General features: G+C 33.2%; 2 protein-coding genes across 2 annotated transcripts; both read right to left on the bottom strand.

The window, feature by feature from the left end:
* Window positions 1-1,269: 1,269 nt before the first annotated feature.
* LOC120205009 (protein RADIALIS-like 1) lies at window positions 1,270-1,553 on the bottom strand. The gene has a single exon (XM_039204968.1). It carries the CDS (start codon window positions 1,551-1,553, stop codon window positions 1,311-1,313), a length of 243 nt encoding a protein of 80 aa, XP_039060899.1. The 3' UTR covers window positions 1,270-1,310.
* A 2,269-nt stretch (window positions 1,554-3,822) lies between these two features.
* On the bottom strand, window positions 3,823-4,282 carry LOC120205010 (protein RADIALIS-like 2). The gene is made up of 2 exons (XM_039204969.1): window positions 4,003-4,282; window positions 3,823-3,920 (listed from the first exon to the last, which is right to left on the bottom strand). Exon 1 carries the CDS (start codon window positions 4,235-4,237, stop codon window positions 4,010-4,012), a length of 228 nt encoding a protein of 75 aa, XP_039060900.1. The 5' UTR covers window positions 4,238-4,282; the 3' UTR covers window positions 3,823-3,920; window positions 4,003-4,009.
* Between the last annotated feature and the right edge of the window lie 17,467 nt (window positions 4,283-21,749).

Here is a 21,749-nt window from a genome sequence, read left to right as displayed (position 1 = left end):
ATGTTGTAATTAACTATTACTGAATGTAAATTATAAAGTCACGATATACATTAATTTCATTATATGTTTAATAATATAACGAAAATATATACATGGTCACATTTGACATTTAATGATATATTTATTGTGATGTTCGTCGTGACATCAATTTTTACGTAATAAAACACAAATGATGACGTAAATATAAGTTGTAGTTGTTCCTTATCCACCTGAGCAGTACAACGCCTCTCGCGACTCCAGAATAGGAAGAAGCGAACACATACAAGCTTGCACAAATATGCAACTCTCGTCGTGTCAAAATTCTAAGTTGTGTGGACGACACACGCGCTACACAGTCGCCCTACACGTGGGCTTTGTCCAGCGCTTGAAAACCCACCTGAAACCGACTCATGCCTGACCCGTGCCCACTTCTTCCAGACCCAGAACCAGGCCTCCCATTGGGCCAGTTTTGCTTGGCATAATATGTAAAAGCTACAAACCCTAGCCTAAATCGAAAGCCAACCCAAACCGATCCAAACCATACCTAAATCGAATCACTGAGTAGAACTGAACTGAGTCAAGTCGAGCCATTGATTTTAATCGTTGATTGCTGAATTTTGACCATTGACTTTAATCGACATTGACTTTTTTTGTTAACCTTGACCAATTTTAATGTCATGAGTCTGTTTTGCGACCCGTTTCACCAAATTCAACACAAAGCCTTGAAATAAGTCCATTAACCCAAGATTGCATCTATAATTTTAGCATTTTAATTTGTTTAATAGACTTTGGTTATTGAACTAATTTAGAATAATATTTTATGAAGATAATTGTGTTTTATATGATTTAGTATGGATCAGATGTGACATCTCTAGTTCACTAGATCTATATAGTTCTCAAATTCAGAAGAATACTTATATATTCAATGTAATAACATTAGGGATGAATTTTTACATTATCTATTTTAATTCATGCTGTTCACTATTTTTTTTTTTATATGTCTTTCCTTCTCATAAGTGTTCTTTTAGTCATTTAAGAATCAATAGTTTGAAGACTATCAGCTGGAGCATGTAGTTGGGAGAAGCAACAAAGGAATAGAAGAAAGCATAAGATAAAGAAGCAAGGTGAATCTTAAAAGTATGAAAAAGGTAAGCATATAATTGAAATTGTTCATTATTATGGGATGAAAGCAATGTGAAAAGTGCTTCACGTGATATCAGTGGTTAGAAGAAACCCAGGAACTTGCTATTTAAATGGACTCCTTATGCACATATATATTGTTAAGACAATGAGATAGTGTAAGGTCCAATGTAGGAAGATCTAACTTGGGGCTAATTTGCAGAGGACCTATAGGGGAAGGGAACTTGGCCGGACTCTATGTACTCTACATCCGCCACGAGCAGCTCGTAGTGCCTCTTAACTTCGTCGGCAGTTTTCCCTCCGACAGCCTTGGCAACGTTGTACCAGCGGTCGGGGGTGTTCTTGTCATAAACAGCCAAAGCCCTTTCGAAGTCTTTGTTTTGCTTGGCTGTCCATGAACCACACCCACGAGACGACATTGAGGTCGATGCCATTTCCCCCCTCTTTTTGAATATCAGTGAGGCTGCAATAAGACGTAGCTATTAATAGGACTGCAACCTAAGGGATGGTACGAGAAAATGAGTTGGGAATGGCTGCTCTTTTATAGGCAGTGGAGAGGTATATGATATCAGTTGGCAAAGAGAATCTGTAGAATTTTAGTGATTTGTTTCCTTTGGAACCACAGAAATTGTTGGTGGACCATGAAGAAGAAATAAAAAAGACAATCAGTTCATAGCTTTGTACCTTCAAATCCAATGATGAGGATCCAGATTCATTGGCCGACCTCCATCTTAGTCAGGCTCAACCAAATTGCAATAATTTCAGAGAATCTTTCGTTGGCCCGAGCCACCATTTGTTAAATATCACCAAAAGAAGTATAGCAAGTGATCTCCTAAGGTACAAAAGGGGTCTATTCTTCCCCATCTTTTCCTGCAGATAACTAGAGCATTATTTGTAGTTTGTATCATAAAATGAAGGGTCTAATCTCTTTCACTTAGAATATAAACTCAAAATCAGGAAATGATACAAAGATTATGGGAAGAGAGTTAAATATATGGTTTGGAATAACAAGTCAAATCCACAAAGCATCAGAATTTTTAAGGTTTGCAAGTTGATGAGTTAGAGTTCGCCCCGACCTATACGGTCCTACCCCCCCTGCAAGTAGTCCATGTTGTAGGCTACTGCAAAAGAATGAGGTTGTATATAAGACTACGTAGCCATAGAACAAAGTTGCAGGATGTCATATTCATGGGTAATGCTGCATGTGATGATTGGTTGAAAATTACCCATGCATATATGGAATCATTATCAATATTCAATCTAATCTCTTCTTTTGAATTTGGAGCATAATATTAGGTTTTATTTTTTTTTATTTTCTTGATTGTTTTAGCAAGTTCTAATGCAGGATTCTGATCGCCTCTTCATTATGAGTTAAAAGAGAGTACTACCACAGAACCAGGAATCTGCAACTTTATACTCGATGGATAATTAAAACTCACATGTCCACTACATTATTGCATATTTGCATCAGCCGCAAAAGAACAAAACATCATTTCTTTAGTTCCATTATAATCTTTATGATCCTTCCAAAATTTTAAAATTAGTACAATGATAAAATTGTATTTTAACCCCTCTAAAAACTTTAATCTATCTTTTCCCTACAAAAAAAGAATTCCTAGAAAATATGACTTGAATTTTCACCCAAAGCAATTGAAAACTGAAGCACTAAAAAGTAAAGAGCCTTTTAGGTGGGAAGGTCTAGATAGGCTAATAGGGGAGAATAACCAAAAGGAAATGTCAATTTTTGTCTATTTTTCCCCCCTAAATATCAAAGTGAATATAACACATCATTACATGTATAAAATAAATAATTCATGTCAAATTATTTAACAGAATTAGGAAAAGAAAATTATAATCAAGATTAACAATCCATGTTTCTAGAGTAATAAAAGACTATCTAGCAAAAAGAAAAAGAAAAGAAGACTAAAGATACTAAAATAAGATTAGAGGGACTAATTCCATAAAAAAAATATAAAGAGGGTTTATACAATTTGACCAAAGATGTGTGATATATTAGGACACGATCCCCATGCAAATTGGATATCAATCATTGGTAAAATGATCATACATAAATGTGGAATTTATATGAGTTTGTATTGTATATTATATTTGGGTGTTGGTACATCGATTGGAATATGGAAGATTCAGTAAGACTAAACTCAAGATATTGTGGGCCAAAAGATGCTATTGATCTTTATGGCTAAATTGGTCTAATACCGTAATAGTACAAAACAAATTATTCAGAGATCTACTACGTTTATTATGCTGACTTGGAACTCATCGTAATAAATTCTAATAAATATATTTTTTATTTAATTTTTTTATTATAACTCATCACATCTACATGATGAATTTAAATAAAAATATATTATTTGAATAAACTCATCAACTCGACATGATAAATTTATTTTACATTATAATATTTGTCGTAAATTATAAAATAAATTATGAATGTGCTTATTGGGCCAATTAATTTTTTGTCATGGGGGCAAAAAAACCTGTTCTTTATGCTGATCTTTGCGGTGTCGTTCACGTTATAGTGCAGTTAAAAGTCAAGAATGCCGGTTACTGCCTTTTACTTCTTTATGCTCATCTTTTTATTTAACTTTATAATTATTTAATTATTCTAATAAGAGGGTTTCACAAAAGCAAGGATCACAATTATGTGCCTCTTCATCGTACAAACATAGAATATAAGAACACAACAAAACTTCGAAGATAACAATAATGGCCGATTCTTCTATAATTTAATACTGGCTACTACCAACTGATCTTCTTCATTGCAGCTGACATGCGACATCCTTCCTGCGTATCAAAACAAAGGTTAGAATGAAGTTTGTGTATGCAGTAACTGAGCCTAAGGTCCGTTGTAGGAAGATTTACCATGAGGCTAATTTGCAGAGGCTCTATAGGGGAAGGGAACTTGGCCGGCCTCGATGTACTCGACATCCGCCACGAGCAGTTCATAGTGCCTCTTAACTTCGTCAGCAGTTTTCCCTCCGACAGCCTTGGCAACGTTGTACCAACGGTCAGAGGTGTCCTTGTCGTAAACAGACAAAGCCCTTTCGAAGTCTTTGTTTTGCTTAACTGTCCATGAACCAGACCCATGGGAGGACATTTTCCCCCCCTCTTGAGAAGAAATAAGCTGCAGAAAGGGGTAGCTAATAGGACTGCTACCTAAGGGATGATACGAGCAAATGAGTTGGGAATGGCTTCTCTTTTATAGGAAGTGGTGGGGTATATGATATCAGTTGGCGTAGACGGGGATAGAAGGGCAAGTGTAGAATTTTTCTGTATTTTCTATTTAAAATCTTTTTTCCTCTTGTAGAATTTTATAAGTTTGTTACCTCCAAAATTTTAGAATTTAATCCTTTAACATAAAATTATGCGTCCGTCCCTAGACGTAGAAATCTTGTAAAGAGAATTTGTAGAATTTTAGTGATTTGTCTCCTTTGGAACCACATAAATTGTTAGAGGACCAAGAAGAAGAAGAAGAAATGCAAGAGAATGTGTTCATAGCTTTGTTGCTCCAATGATGAGGATCGATATTCATTCACCGACTTCCATCTTAGTCAGGCTCAACCAAGTTGCAATAATTTCAAAGAATCTTTTATTGGCCCGAACCACCATTTGTTAAATATCCCCAAAAGAACTATACCAAGTGATCTCCTAAGGTGCAAAAAGGGTCTATTCATTTCTTCCCCACATCTTCCTTTGGATAACTGCAGATAACTTGAGTATTATTTGTAGTTTGTATAGTAAAAATGAAGGGTATAATCTATTTCACTTAGAATATAACTCAAAATCAGGAAATGATACAAAAATTATGGGGGGAGTGTTAAATATCTGGTATGGAATAACAAGTCAAATCCAAAAAGCATCAAAATTCAAGAGGACGGCCGCGGGATAACAACACACCATGAATTTTTAAGGTGTGCAAGTTGATGAGCTAGAGTTCCCCCAACCTATAGGGCCCTACCCCCCCTGCAAGTAGTCCATGTTGTATCATATAGGCTAAAGTATGAGGTTGCTATAGTACAAGGACGAACACAGTTATTTTACCGCTAACCAGATAATCATACATCTTTAACCCTTTGTTGTGAATCCAATGAGTACCGAAAGCAAATGTTATTCTTCTTAGAAGATCAGGGTTCTAGCAGTTACGTCTGTAGGATATGTGTAAATTATCAACGACTAAAATATTATGAACATATAATATTTTATGATCACCTCATATTATTAAGATAGAAAAATAACTCGCAGGGTTTACCATAGAACAAGCTAATCAAGAGTGTAAGTTGCAGGAGTTCATATTCATGGACGCTAATGGGTCTGCTGCATGTGATGATTGGTTGAAAATTGCCCATGCAACTTCGAACTTTCTAGTATGAAAATGAAATTTAAAAATGATAATAATAATATATAATAAAGTGATGCTTTAGGATATATGGAATCACTATCGCATAGAATTCGTCCCAATACAGTTTCAGCTTGGTGAAATAGGTAGAAATAGGCAAATCTCCTTGAGCAAACATTGCAATTTCTCTGTTCAAAAAGAAAATACGAGAACCATCGATCTTGTCATACCTCTCTTTGAGATCCTTCCAGACGAGAGCAGCGTTTGAGGCGAAGACGATCCCAGCAAACAACTCTTTGCTAACCGAATTAATAAGTCGGGATAAAAAGATCGCATCACAGCGATCTCACTGAGCATGAAGCAAGGCATCAAAGTCGTCTCACCTGCAGGTACCATCGATGAAGCCCAACTTGTTCTTCACGAGGAACGCAAGACGCAACGATTGGCTCCAAACATTATACTTTTCGATGCCGATGAGTTGATGAGAAACGAGAGTTATACCAATAGTATCTGAAGGGTGAAGATACAGGACATGGTTGAAATCAATGGCGTGAGGATCTATTGATGGGGGAAAATCGTGCAAATAGAAAATGAATCAGAAAGAGGAAATAATCAAAGCTCTAGAAGGAAAGAGTCAATACGAAAGAGGCTTATCTGGCGAATGAGTTGCTGCTTGTGGGAGTGTTGCCCGGAATAGCATGGGGGAGTGGCGAATGAGTTTTACCAAATTCATTGGCATCTGTTCTGTTTTCGTGGAGGTTGAGATTTGGGGATGTATTTGGGACTATTATGTGCTTGGTAACTAGGTGAACGACAAATTATATTAGAGGTTGATAGCCTAGAAGCCATTAATGTAATTCAACAAGAGGAAGATGATCGTGGTCGAATAACACTTTTGAGGTAGAATGTTGTGTTGCTTCAGCAAGCTTGGACTGTAAGGATCCAATATGTGCAGAGGATAAGAAACAAGGTGGCTGACTGCATGACGAAATTGGCGGATAGAAAGACTTGTGATGCTGTTCAGTTCTCTTAGCCGCGTACCAGGGTGGTGTCGAAGTTTCAGGAGGATGATAATAGTAGTTTGGATATTTAAATAGTTAGTCTGTCATTTGTTATTGGCTTCTTTAAGTTAAACTCTTTTAATAGTCATTATTATTTAAAAACATTATTGATAAAAATAAGGAAAAAATATTTTAAAAACCTTAAATCAAATAGTTTTTAAATATATATTTTATAAAATTTAAAAGTTTAAAATATTTAAAATAATTATGATTAAAATTTAAAATTTTTTACTATTTAAAATCAATAATAAACACATTAAGTGAGACGTATAATTTGAAAATAATTAAATTAAAAAAAAGAAAAACCTCATATTCGATTGAAACATAAAACATAATAATAAAATAAAAATGAAAACATTACAATCGACTGACAGCAACTATAGTGGGCGGTTAGTGATTTGACTATGATTTAATAATTTTTGTTGTTTCAAAGTTAATATATTTGTTTTTGTTAAAATTTGACTACTTGCATTAATCTTAAATTATTAAAAAAGTTTTAATTTTCTTTAAATAATATTGAGGGATTTATAAAATAATATATATTTATTTTTTATAATTATTGATAATATATTATGCAAACATAATTATTTGAATATTAGCAATTTTTTAAATAGAATAATATTTTTATCATAAAGATCATTTAATAAGTTTAACGTAATATTTTCTAAAATCATTAAAAACGTAATATTATTTATATTTAACCGTCCACTTTTTTAAATTCATATATACAAATATCTTATAAAATTATACTTAACCGTCCATTTTTTTTATATTTAGTTTTCAAACGTTCCTAAGTTTTTTTAAAAACTTCCACATTAGTTTTTTTTTATATAAATATACCTTAGGATTTCGGGTTCGAACACCATGTATGTTGGAGCATAAGTGTCAACACACATTTTCGTCCTATTAGGATTCAAACTCTAAAAAATAGGATAGAATTCTGCTAGGATTCAACTCCTAAAATAGGATAGAATTTTGCTATGTTTTAAACTCCTAAAGATATGATCCACAAGCACTATAAATAGCCATTGTAGCTCACTATTGTAACACACGATTGACATACGAAATTACCAGAAAAAATACGAGCAAATAGATTGTTTTGAAGCTATTGTAAACAATTCAGGAGCAATAAAAGGTGAAAGCTTTTACCTTTCGCATTCTTTTCTTCACTTGCATGTGTTGTTATTCGTCTTTGTGCTTGAAAAAAAATAGTTTTGGCCGAGGAAAAGGGGTTGTCGTTCGAAACTTTTTCTTTAGATCTACACAACCCCGAGGCCATTTTAAAAAAATACTAGGATATTTAAACGAAGGAAAGGTTGTCGCCGATGAACGGTCCCTATGTATTATTTTCATATTTTTATTTATTTCTTTTGATAAATCGTATTATTAAGTGTATATATATATTTTTATTCTAATATTATTTTAATATTTTTTAAAAGTTATTATATATATATATTATAACTATTATATTTATTATTATTTTACTATTAACGTATATAAATATATTTTTCTCTTTACTACTATTATTATCATTATATGTATATTTTTTATTGTATTTTATTTTATTTTACTTTTTTAACATATGCATATATATACATTTAATTATATTTTTATATTTTATACTTCTTTATTATTTATTTTTTGTTTTCATGTATTTATATTATATTACATTATTATTATTTTACATTATTAAATTATTTTTTTCGTTATTATTTATTATATATATATATATATTATATCATAATGTTTTTTGTTTATTCATTCTTACTATATTATAGGGATACATCACACTCATTTATTAACTACAGTCTCAGTCTTTCCTTCCCGACAGTTATACTTCACCAAACCTTGACTTTCTTTTTTACTTTTTTGGTGTGATTGCATTTTTTATTTTACTACTTATTATCATTATTATTATTTTGCACTTAATAATTATATGTTTTATTCCTCTTTTAGTTTTTCATCATTTTTTTATTTTTTTTCCTTCTATTTTCTTTATTTCATTTACTCTTATTTCCTTTTTCCTTTAACGCGTTTCTCGACTTTTTAAGGGTACTCTTTCAATTGATCGGAGGTAAGTAATTTTGGATCATATGTTACCTTTAAATTTTAACTTTCGATTTTCTTAATTAAAAACAACTGGAAATTACGTAGTACCGAAAGGGCGGTTCAAGGGTGCTAATCCTTCCTTGACCGTAACCGACTCCCGAATCTGACATATCTTTGGTAAGACGCAGATCAGGTAAGATATAAGGTATCCGATTAACCTATTTTATTTTTTTAAATAAATAATCGGTGGCGACTCCAATCACATTTTTCAAGTCGAAGTCCAATTCCGGGAACCAACCGAAAGACGGTTACGACAGCTTGGCGACTCCGCTGGGGACAGGTAAGTGAGTCAGGCTAAGGTAATTTCCAGTTGTCTTTTTAACGAAAAGGGTAAGTTTAAATTTTAAGGTAATATTTCGATCCTTTTTACTTACTTTTGATTATATTTTCAAGTAAATAGTTGGACTAATCATTTTCTCATGATTTCAGACTTCAAAGTTTTTTTTCATCTAAGGCTCTATACCCGAGCTCCAATTCCTGTTTTAAGTGGGGGTGAAAACGACGCCTTCGTGTGAATTTATTCACCGTGCGGGCCTAGCAAGTAGCCTTCGGGATTCATATACCTTATGTCTTCGTGTGAATTTATTCACCGTGCGGGCATAAGGGAATGTGTCCCCTCAAGTTTAACTTAGTCCACACAAGCCTGTGATGGTTTAGGACTAAGGGTCTGGCAAGCCCAAGGGGGCACCGACAAGGAGAACTCGGGTACCGTTTTTTTAAAACCTAAACCAGGAGACCATGAAGAATTAGAGCCTACCCCGAAACCACGTTCCAAAACCTAGGATATTTTTACCCTAACCATGTTTTTTTTGCGCTTTTTCCTTCCGTCATTTTTTTATTTGTATTTTTTACTAATGTTTTTGCCTTTGTGTTTGTTTTCTAGCATTTGCATCATTACAAGAGGCTATTGATCCCTCAAAAGCGTTTGTTATACACAAAATAATTCGAATTAATGGACAAAGGTGTTGTAATACAAGAGATTGAAAACACTGAGGCACGACTATGGTCCGAGAAGACTCAGAAAGAGAAGGGAGAGACAGTCTTCAGGGAAATTATGTGTCAGAGCTGGTTAGTCACGCCACTGTCAGCCTGAAACAGAATGATGTCCAAGAACTGCGAAACATTTGGGACAGTTGGAAGAATGACAGAAAGCAGAAGTTCAGCCAACGATATGGTGATATCGCCCTCTTGCTCCATGTTAAGACTGATGAGCCCCTGCTCCGAGCATTAATTCAATTCTGGAACCCGGGATATAGTTGCTTCACCTTTAACCGGGAAGACATGGTGCCTACTATCGAAGAGTATACTACTCTACTGCATTGCGAAGGCATCAAACTAGAGAGAGCATATATCAAACACATCAAGAGTCAACCTTTCAAGAACGGACTGGCCAAGATTGCAGGGGTTGATGAAAAGTGGGTAACTGATCGACTCCGGCATAAAGGTAGCGGGGAAGGAATTGAATGGATCCATATAAAGTAACTAATGAAAAATCACCCTGATGAGTGGAAGACTGTAGACCTTTTTGCACTAGGTTTGTATGGTTTGATTGTCTTTCCGAAGGCTTTGGGTTGCATTGACGCTGCCGTGGTAGAATTGTTTGAGCAACTCTCAAAACGAGTTAACCCAGCACCAGCCATCTTGGCCAAGACCTTTCGATCTCTCAACCATTGCCGAAGAACTGGCGGAGGAAGATTCACCGGGTGTATGCAGCTCCTTCAGGTCTGGATTCACAGCCACTTCTGGAAGACTAACGGGGTTGCCTACCGCCGATTCAACACTACCTATTCACCATTGGGAGAGTTCATCACTATGAAATGGCATTAAGGCGCTTCGAAGAAAGAATGGATGAAGGTCTTCACTCATCTTCAGGACCGGGATATTACTTGAAGAGCCTCCTAGTTGTTCCTCTGTGACGTTATTTTTTGATTTGGGGATTCTGACACTATGACCTTACTTGGAATTTGGGGTGTAGTTGGGTATACTCCTTTGTTGGCACTTAGACAGTATGGGGCACGTCAGTTATCCATCATAGTTTGTGTATCACGGTGATAGTTATAAGAAGAGGATCAAAGAGGCAGCCGAGTCATGGAAGAAAGTATCCCGGATGGATGTCGTGGCTGCCAGAGATATGCTTACTCCGGATTATATGAAGTGGCAAAGATTGAGAAAGAATGATAGCATCCCGATGCCAGACTGTGAAGACACCCAGACCATGGAGGACATTTCAGGCCTGTCCCTTCTGAACTTGAGATAATAAAGTCAAGGATAACTACTGAGAATCTAACGCCTGAGAATCCAAATGGCTGATCTGGAGAAAAAACATGAGAAAGATGGTAAAACAATAGCTTCAAAAAGCAAGCGAGTGAGCTTCAGATAGTGCCCTTCGACGGGGGTTTGCAGTGGCGTTTCCGTTGGGAGCAAGTACAACAAAGGGTGAAAGCCAGAGACGCAGTCATCCGAGATTTCCTGGATCAAGTAAAGAAGGCAGCTCGCCATCTACCGGCCTAGCAAGGGAACTGGAGTGGTCCAACAAGGCTACAACCAGTGACAGATGAAAACAAAGACTTGTTAACCTGCTGGAAGCTGTTCGGGTCTAGAGGATTTAGTCCGAATATACCTTTGATTGTTTTTATGTCTCTTACAAGATAAAACATTTTTTGTCGAAATAAGGATTATTTATAATAATGGGCACTTTTCTAGATCAATGCCTCGAACATTTCATACAATTTTTTCATTTTGCGTTGTGCATATACATTTCATTTTTAAGTATTTTCATAAACATGAAATTTCTTCATGGAGGATTCGATGAAGTGGTTTTAACCACATGACACCACATGAAAGCAAGATTGTAACATCAAAAGAAAAAAACTGAAAACAATACAGTGGGAGCCTGATCAGCTGATTGTAGGACAAAGCCTGCCAGGATGATCTAAGAAAAAAATCTCCATATCCTAAGGGCTACAATGTTGAAGCTGTTAGCTGTTACCACATAAGAAGCCCCAAACATTCCTCTAAAAACTGTAAGGCGCTTGCCGAAGAAGGGGGCATGGCATATACCATTTGTACTTATAGGATTGTTTTGTTTGAACACATCTTTTAAACGATTGAATTCATGTTACTTTCTAAGGTGGAGCAATTGAACAAATTTTAATCTTTAGTTCTTTGAATATTAATGAATTAAGGATTCTTTTAATTCTTCAAGAATTATAGATTTTGACATATGACAAGATTAGACCTTTCTTACCCTGTCTCAAACACTAGATAAAATACCTTGATTCTTTACCCAAAATAATCATGGTCATTACCAAAAAACCAAATTTGACATTACCTCCATTTGAAATTCTTGAACATTACCTTTATCTTTTTGATACACCATACCTTTCTTTGAGTCAATAAGATCACACAACTGTCTTTTTAGACTCAAAATTAATCTTTTTTACCATTAAAACCTAAGGCATTGAGTTGTTCATTTGAACATGAGCATTCTTCCAAGATATAATTTGGGGCATCTCGCCGGGAGCCTGAACATTGAGACATGATGGGAGCAAGGAGCAGAAAAAACAATTCATTCGAAATAATTCTATCATGCATTAATTGCACTGTTTTCATGTGAATAGAATTAATCCTGAAAATCTATCCCCCTGTGGATACCTCTTCTGTGAAGACTTACATGTATGAAATGATGAACGGCTTTCTTTCTTTATCCCTTCACAACAGGAGAAAATATATATCCCTTGCGTCCCCTTTTGCTATAGTATTTTTTCTTCTGATTCAACCCTAACCAAGGATCACCCTCCACACTGGGGGGCAAGGTGGAGAAAATCTGCTCACATGAGTGAAGACATTGATTCAGATGAGATACCGAAAGGTGAACCAAATGCCAAGTGTGATGATTTAATCAGAACAAAAAGGGCAAAAGAAAAAAGAAAGAAGCAAAAAGGAAAAAACAAGAACAAAAAAGAAAGAACAAAAATAAAAAAAGGGGACAAAAAGCACATGCAAAATTCCCTAAAGACAATAGGCATCAAGCTTCAATGGGATTGATCAAGCACAATCATTCCCGAATCACTGAATCCCTTCACTCAAAGATCATAGAGCATCAAGAGAAAGAGACATTTTGAGCAAGACAAGATTGATGGCATCAGAATGAATTGATCATTGGTTCAATAGCCTGAAACACTTGTTTGGGCCTATTTATCCTTTTCTTTCATAACCACGAACCCTGGCCTACATTACGTGCCTTAAAAGTCCCTTCTAATCATACATGGATTTCTAAACAGAAGAGACTATCTTCAGATTTCATCCCGCCCATCAGGATTAATCTTTGTTTGCAAAAAAAAACAATGTAATTAATGTATGGTAGAGAAAAATAACAAAGGGGGGTTCAAGACGTAAATCCTGAATAACGTCTTGAAACCAAAGGAGGATTCGAGTTGAAAACCTGAAAAGGCGGCTCGAATATAAAAATTGTGCAACTGAGGCGATCACACAAATTCCTTGATAAGGCATCGCACAATCCGAGTGTGACAACGAAGGTTGGGAGTCAGAGAACACTTCCAGTAGAGAAGCATGCAAGCTACCCCATCAATCCTTTGAGCATCAAATACCAAACCTTTGAGCATCAAATGCCAAACCTTTGACCAAACACAATGACCTGAGACTTTTTATCCTTTCCTTACTTGACCATCTCTCAAAGATAACTTTGATCTTGACATTTGTCAAATAGCTATAATTTATTGAAGGATTAACATTGTAATTAATTCTTTGATATCCAATGAACTCTAGTTTTATGATTCGTCTCAATTGTAAAACCGTGAAAGGGGCAATATTTTTAAAACTTGGGATTAAACATTTTTTGAAACTCTTTTAATTGATATTAAAAGAGAAAGAAAAACATTTTTTTCAAATAAGACAATCTCTCTAGAGTGGATCTTGGTAAATGACATGTGACTCTTAGACACAAAACTCATGCTCAGAATCAATGCTGAAGCAAGAAATGAGGAACATTTGGGGCATCTTTGAAGATTCAACATGAAATATTGGGGCATTTTTTTGGGCATCTTTGGGGATTCAACATCCTAATGCGAATTATCAGGCCTTTTTCAAGAGATAAAATAACCAATTCATGTTATATGCATCTATGCATACATTTTAGAGCATCATTTTTCCCACATACATAATTTTTGCAGCTTTTAGAGTCAAGTTTCGACTTCAAGACGAAGGATACTCGATTCAAAAGCACCTTTAAAAATTGATGTTGGTTGCTTAACTCAGCAGCAAGAAGCTACACTTCAACCAATTTGACATATTGAAAGATCGACAGATCTTAGAATCAACTTCAGACGAGTTCGAGAGATAATTCAGAACCGATCCAGTTCGCATTTTCAAGTTGGATTTCAACTTCACGACGAAGGATATCCAATTCCTGGCTCAACTTCACGACGAAGGGGCCACCCACGATTTCAACTTCACGACGAAGGGAATCATGCTCACCATTGTCTCTCTTGAGACAGTTTCCCTTGAAACAAACTTTGTCTCTCTTGAGACAGTTTCCCTTGAAACAAATTTTTCTCCCTTGAGACAGTTTCTCTTGAAACATAAACATTGAAAACATTTCCCTTGAAATGAGTTTTGTCTCTCTTGAGATAGTTTCCCTTGAAATAAAATTCCGTCTCCATTGAGACAGTTTCTCTTGAAACATAAACATTGGAAACATTTCCCTTGAAATGAATTTTGTCTCTCTTGAGATAGTTTCCCTTGAAACAAAATTTTGTCTCCCTTGAGACAGTTTCTCTTGAAACATAAACATTGAAAACATTTCCCTTGAAACAAAATTTTGTCTCCCTTAAGACCGTTTCCCTTGAAACAACAAATATCTTTGAGATCGTTTCCCTTGAAACGAGTTCTGTCTCTTTTGAGACAATTTCTCTTGAAACATCATCTGAACCGTTACACTCAGCTCAGACATATACCTGGGATAGCATTTCTCAAATCAAAAAATAGAATGTGCACATCAGATTTGAACATTTGAAGAATTTGAGACCATGGATCAGAACTTGAAGATTCCAGAACCAAGATTCCAGAAAAACAACCAGAGATCGAGATTTCTCTCCTGAGCCCCAAAATAACGTTTTAGCTAGAGTCAATTTCGACTTCACAGCGAAGGATATTGGACTCGAGACAACACAAGTTCAACTTCACAACGAAGGGACGGCTGGTTGTCAACAATAATTTCCCAGTTTCAGGGCCAATTTTAACTTCACAGCGAAGGATATTGGACCCAAGATAGCACAAGCTCAACTTCACAGCGAAGGGGCGGCTGACTGTCGACAAACAATTTCGGAGCCAATCTCAACTTCACAGCGAAGGATATTGAACTCGAGACAACACAAGTTCAACTTCACAACGAAGGGACGGCTGGTTGTCAACAATAATTTCCCAGTTTCAGGCCAATTTCAACTTCACAACGAAGGATATTGGACCCAAGACAGCACAAGCTCAACTTCACAGCGAAGGGGCGGCTGACTGTCGACAAGCAATTTCGGAGCCAATCTCAACTTCACAGCGAAGGATATTGGACTCAAGACAACACAAGTTCAACTTCACAGCGAAGGGACGGCTGGTTGTCAACAAATAATTTCCCAATTCCAGAGCCGATTTCAACTCCACGACGGAGGATATCGTGCTACCCGAGATAACACATGTTCAACTTCACAACGAAGGGACGACTGGTTGTCAACGAACAACTTTTCAGTTTCATCCACGATTTCAACTCCACGACGGAGGATATCATGCCACTCGAGACAACACAAGTTCAACTTCACAACGAAGGGACGGTTGGTTGTCAACAAACATTTTTCAAATTTCAGAGCCAATTTCAACTTCGCAGCGAAGGATATTGGACTCGAGACAACACAAGTTCAACTTCACAATGAAGGGACGGCTGATTGTCAACAAGATTTCGTTCAGAGTCAATTTCATCTTCACAGCGAAGAATATTAAACTCGAGACAGCACAAGCTCAACTTCACAGTGAAGGGGCGGCTGACTGTCAACAAATAATTTCCCAGTTCCAGAACCAATTTCAACTTCACAGCGGAGGATATTGGACTCGGAACAATATTTGGATTTCAACTTCATGGCGAAGGATATCCAATTCTCAGGCTCAACTTCACGACGAAGGGGACCTGTACGATTCTAATTTCACAAACAGATTGACCCAACTTCACGACGAATGAGTCATCTGTAACGCATCAACACCGAAGTCTTCAGGTTAAGTTTCACCTTCACGACGAAGTATCTTGATCCAGAAGACGATTCAAAGGCCACTCGCCAAAAGCTTTGAGTTCGATTCCAACTTCACAACGAAGGATATAGTGCTCAGAAGCTTCCAGATGAACTCGACTTCACGACGGAGGAGTCATCCGTAACTCAATTCGACAGGGAGTTATTGAAACATCAGAGTCAATTTTCAACTCCACCGAACGAAAAGTGTGTCTTTCAATCTTTGCCCTATCCCCGTTACACGACTATGGGCAAAGAGGGGCAGCTGTCAACACACATTTTTCATCCTACTAGGATTCAAACTCTCAAAAATAGGATAGAATTCTGCAAGGATTCAACTCCTAAAATAGGATAGAATTTTGCTATGTTTTAAACTCCTAAAGATAGGATCCACAAGTACTATAAATAATCATTGTAGCTCACTATTGTAACACACGATTGGCATACGAAATTACCAGAAAAAATACGAGCAAATAGATTGTTTTGAAGCTATTGTAAACAATTCAGGAGCAATAAAAGGTGAAAGCTTTTACCTTTCGCATTCTTTTCTTCATTTGCATGTGTTGTTATTCGTCTTTGTGCTTGAAAAAAAAACAGTTTTGGCCGAGGAAAAGGGGTTGTCGTTCGAAACTTTTTCTTTTAGATCTACACAACCCCGAGGCCGTTTTGGAAAAATACTAGAATATTTAAAACGAAGGAAAGGTTTGTCGCCGATGAACGGTCCCTTATGTATTATTTTCATATTTTTATTTATTTCTTTTTGATAAATCGTATTATTAAGTGTATATATATATATTAATTATTTTTATTCTAATATTATTTTAATGTTTTTTTAAAGTTATTATATATATATATATATATATATATTTATAACTATTATATTTATTATTTTTACTATTAACGTATATAATATATTTTTCTCTTTTACTACTATTATTATCATTATATGTATATTTTTTATTGTATTTTATTTTTATTTTTACTTTTTTTTAAACATATGCATATATATACATTTAATTATATTTTTATATTTTATACTTCTTTATTTATTTATTTTTTTGTTTTCATGTATTTATATTATATTACATTATTATTATTTTACTTTATTAAATTATTTTTTTTCGTTATTATATTTATTATATATATATATATTATATCATAATGTTTTTTGTTTATTCATTCTTACTATATTATAGGGATACATCACACTCATTTATTAACTACAGTCTCACCCCTTATCGTCTTTTTCCTTCCCGACAGTTATACTTCACCAAACCTTGACTTTCTTTTTTACTTTTTTGGTGTGATTGCGTTTTTTATTTTACTACTTATTATCATTATTATTATTTTGCACTTAATAATTATATGTTTTATTCCTCTTTTAGTTTTTCATCATTTTTTTATTTTTTTTCCTTCTATTTTCTTTATTTCATTTACTCTTATTTCCTTTTTCCTTTAACGCGTTTCTCGACTTTTTAAGGGTACTCTTTCAAATTGATCGGAGGTAAGTAATTTTGGATCATATGTTACCTTTAAATTTTAACTTTCGATTTTCTTAATTAAAAACAACTGGAAATTACGTAGTACCGAAAGGGCGGTTCAAGGGTGCTAATCCTTCCTTGACCGTAACCGACTCCCGAATCCGACATATCTTTGGTAAGACGCAGATCAGGTAAGATATAAGGTATCCGATTAACCTATTTATTTTTTTAAATAAATAATCGGTGGCGACTCCAATCACATTTTTCAAGTCGAAGCCCAATTCCGGGAACCAACCGAAAGACGGTTACGACAATAAGCATTTATTGTCAAATGATTAAGAGTCTTTGAACATATAATTGATGAGTGTAATTTTAAAATGCTCGTTTATTATAGACACAATTTCAGTTACTTCTGCAAAAATAAAGTTTGTTTTATTTTATCCATACTTGATTTTGATAAAATCTAATTTTACTAATATTTAAAGAGGATAAGTTGGAAATACACATGTTTGTTTCACATTGCATGTAGTTTCCATGCTACACTTCATGATTGATCCATGACATTTGATTATGTTTGTATACGTGATAATTGATAAGGCCAATCCTGATTGATACGACGAAGACTATTTTAATCATATATAGACATAGTTGATGAACGAGATTGTTATAGAATGCATGTTATATGATAGCAAATTTTGAGCTTGTGAGGTTGTGCATTTGTTAGAAAACATATGTTGCTTAAGTGGGAGATTGTTGGATCGGAATCAATAGTCGTGGACACATATGTATAATTCACAATTCTATCATAAAGTGTGACACAAACTTAAGTATTCATTATGTTACACGAGTCATGGATATTAAAGTGTCATAGAATTAAAGTGTATATAATATAAGTTATATTTTTAATTTGATGAGTGGTGAAATTATAAATATTTAATAGATTGACCTAATATTCAGTCTATATAAAGAGATAATGGTTCTAAAAAAAAACTTGTATTATTTTTATCTTGTAAGAAAGTTTAATTTTTTTGTACTTTGAAATATGTTATTAGTTTAAATTTTTATGTCATGTTTATATTTAACTTATATGTATTACTCGTTTCATGTTATATATGTTTGAGTGATAGTATATTATCGAGTTTTGTAAAGCTCAAATTCTGGACTCAACGTATAATTATAAATTAGTTAAAAATTAAAGATAAATTATTTAAAATAAAGGGGAAATTATACCAGTGACTACCTAGCTATTGCCCCTTTTCATTTTGACCAATATTTTTGAAATTTTGTTAATCAGGTCACTCAACTATTTAAATACATTCAATTAAGCCACTTGTCGTTAATATTTAACGGAGAAACTGATGTGGCAGTTAAAATATTTGGTATAGTTACACATTTGGTCACTGTTACTTTATATATATCAATTTGGTCCTAATTTTAATAAATTAAAATAAACTTAACCCTCAAATCAAACGGTGCCATGTATAATGACCCAAAATTCAACTTTTTATTTTAATTTATTTTAATTTTAAAAGTTATGACATATTCTATATTTATAACAAAATCTTTTTCTAAAAAAATGAATAATTTAAGCAATAATTTATGATATTAAATTTATCGCCCTTTTGAAATAGGTCAATATCTTAGTGCAAAATTTTTCGTGTTAAGTCCACCGAGAATCTTATCAGTATAAACTTTTATTAAAGACGGACATAAAATTTTATGGTAGAAAATGAATTTTTTTTAAAATTTTAAAGGAATACTGTGTCAAACGTGAAATAAATATATGTCACATTTTTTATTAGAAATTTACTGGATAAAAATTTATTAGTTTTACAGGTTAGACTATATCACTTTTTTCTAGTAGAATGTCATTTACAAATAGTAGTATGATTAAAATTTTGTCCAGCGAACTTCATATGCATGGGATAATCAACTATATTTTTCTTAAAACCAAAAGAGGATATGGTATCAATGACATGATGCTTATGAGAACCATAAATGGAATTTCAAGTAAAAAATTTCTTTTGTTATAAATATATAATATGTTGTAACTTTTAAAATATTTTAAAATTAAAAATATGAGGGTTAAGTTTATTTTAATTTATTAAAATTATGAGCAAATTGATAGAATATATAAGTAACAGTGACCAAGTGTGAATTATACCAAATATTTTAACTTCCACATCAGCTTCTCCATAAAATATTAACGGCGAGTAGTTTAATTGAATGCATTTAAATAGTTGAGTGATCTGATTGACAAAATTTCAAAAACATTGGTCAAAATGAAAAAAATGGACAATAGTTAGGTAGTCATTGATATAATTTAATTTATCTTTATATTTTTAACTAATTTATAATTAAACGAATCAACTTACCTCAGTGGTTAAAGTAATCGTTGTTGTTCTTAGAGTTCACGAGTTCAAATATCAGTAGCTACTACAGGGTGATTGAGCGTTTATTATCAAATAGTATTGAGTATTTAGAACAGATAATACTTTGTAATCACCTTATATTAATAATAAAAATTAATTTATAATTATACTTTGAGTCCTTTATAATTTAAACTTTTATAAATTAAATTAATGGTGTTCATACTGCTCATAAAGCGTAGAAGAATCATCATTAATATATACGTGTTTATCTTTAAAAATATTTCCGATTCCATCCTTAATTGTTTCTTTCTTAAATGTCTTAAATACAAAAAAGGAACCATTCGATACATATTTTAAGGGGGAAATGGGGAAAAAGTGTTATGGAAAAAACGTTTTAAAAGTAAGCATAGATGATGTAACTTCGTAATCTTAGACACTAATCAAAGAAGAAATTCGTGGATGGAAGGGTTTTTGAAATGATTTTTTTATTTGTATTAGATGTTTTAAGTAAAATTAGAGTAAATTATAAAGTTAAGACTTATATATATTTACTTGAACAAGTACTTCGATAATATACTTGATTTGGATTAATTGATTAATAAATTAAAGGCGATAGTTAATAAGAATATATATTATATATACTAATTAGATAAACTTTTAAAACAAATTTAAATTCAAAATTTAAAATTAAAATATTCAATCAAAATATAATGATCTAAATAAAATATTTTTAAAAGTTAAGGGAGAAATCGGATATTTTATAATAAAAAATGCATCGTGTTTGAGTCTTATTTTGTTTTTGTTTTGTTTGGGGGGCCCACATTGATGGAACATTGTTATTATTGGTCAAAGATTAGTACTATGAAGCAGGGGACCTGAATAAGAGGCAGCCATTATCTGTCCCTCTTATTTTCTGCATTGAATTTTATCTTTTATTTTATTTTTTATTATTTTTGAAGCAACTTTTTTTTAATTAATAACACCAAGTCGAAGTTTATTTAAACAAATAATGCAAAAAGAAAGAAACATTAATATAGAAAAATTATTTAGAAAATCATAATATTATAAATAATACTCCCTCCCATCTATCTTGTCCATTGTTATTTTTTTACCAAGTTTTAAAAAGAACAAGTCTGTGTAAGAAACATTTTGTAAAAAAAACTAAAATGATAATTTTATCCTAAAAATAAAAATAAAACAAGGTAGAAGAGGAAATGTGTTCCGTAAAAATTATTGATTTTTTTAAAAAGAGAATTTAAGTGAAACAATTTTAAAATATAAAATGCACAAATTTAATAGGACAGAGTGAGTAATAATTAAAGTTACTTTTGAGTTTTAATAAATTATATATTCAAAATAAAAAAATTATTTTATTTTTTCTCAAAATGGTTTTATCAAAGTCATTAATATTATTAATCTTTAAAATATTTTATGTCTTCGAATCCATTAAACGATCTCAGTAGTATAAAAGTGTGTTGTTTTCTTTAGAGATTTTGAGTTCAAATAATTGTGCATATATTGTTAACAGTGATGGATCCAGAAATTTATAAATGGGGTCCAAAATTTTAATTTTCTTTTCTTAAAAATAATGGGGGTGCAAATTTTTTTATTTTTTCCATTTTTCTTTAATATATTATACTAACTAAATTTTACTTTTTTTCCTAAATAATGAGGATGCACTTGACCCCTAGGGGGTTTAGTGCATCCGCCCCTGATTGTTAATGACTATTTTTTTTAACAAATATTAAATTATAATCGTCTCATTATTCACAGAAATTATATTTTCTATTTTTACATTATTTTTTTATAGAATCAACTAATTTTATTCAAAATTGGAAATATCTCAAATTACAATAAAGATTTACAATCACAATCGTAAATTAAACACATAATTAGGAAATTTTCCAATAACCATTGAAAAAAAACTAGCAACTTAAGATCGCATAAGGACTATATAAGGAAAT

The sequence above is a fragment of the Hibiscus syriacus genome, unplaced genomic scaffold (assembly GCF_006381635.1).
Source record: "Hibiscus syriacus cultivar Baekdansim isolate YM2019G1 unplaced genomic scaffold, ASM638163v2 tig00011831_pilon, whole genome shotgun sequence".
In the NCBI taxonomy this organism is placed as follows: Eukaryota; Viridiplantae; Streptophyta; class Magnoliopsida; order Malvales; family Malvaceae; genus Hibiscus; species Hibiscus syriacus.
The sequence above is the reverse complement of the archived record's forward strand: the minus strand, read 5'-3'. Positions and strand labels throughout refer to the sequence as shown.

Bases quoted from the DNA above. Each gene is read 5' to 3' on its own strand.
- LOC120205009 (XM_039204968.1), bottom strand. From the start codon at position 1,553: ATGGCATCGACCTCAATGTCGTCTCGTGGGTGTGGTTCATGGACAGCC.
- LOC120205010 (XM_039204969.1), bottom strand. From the start codon at position 4,237: ATGTCCTCCCATGGGTCTGGTTCATGGACAGTTAAGCAAAACAAAGAC.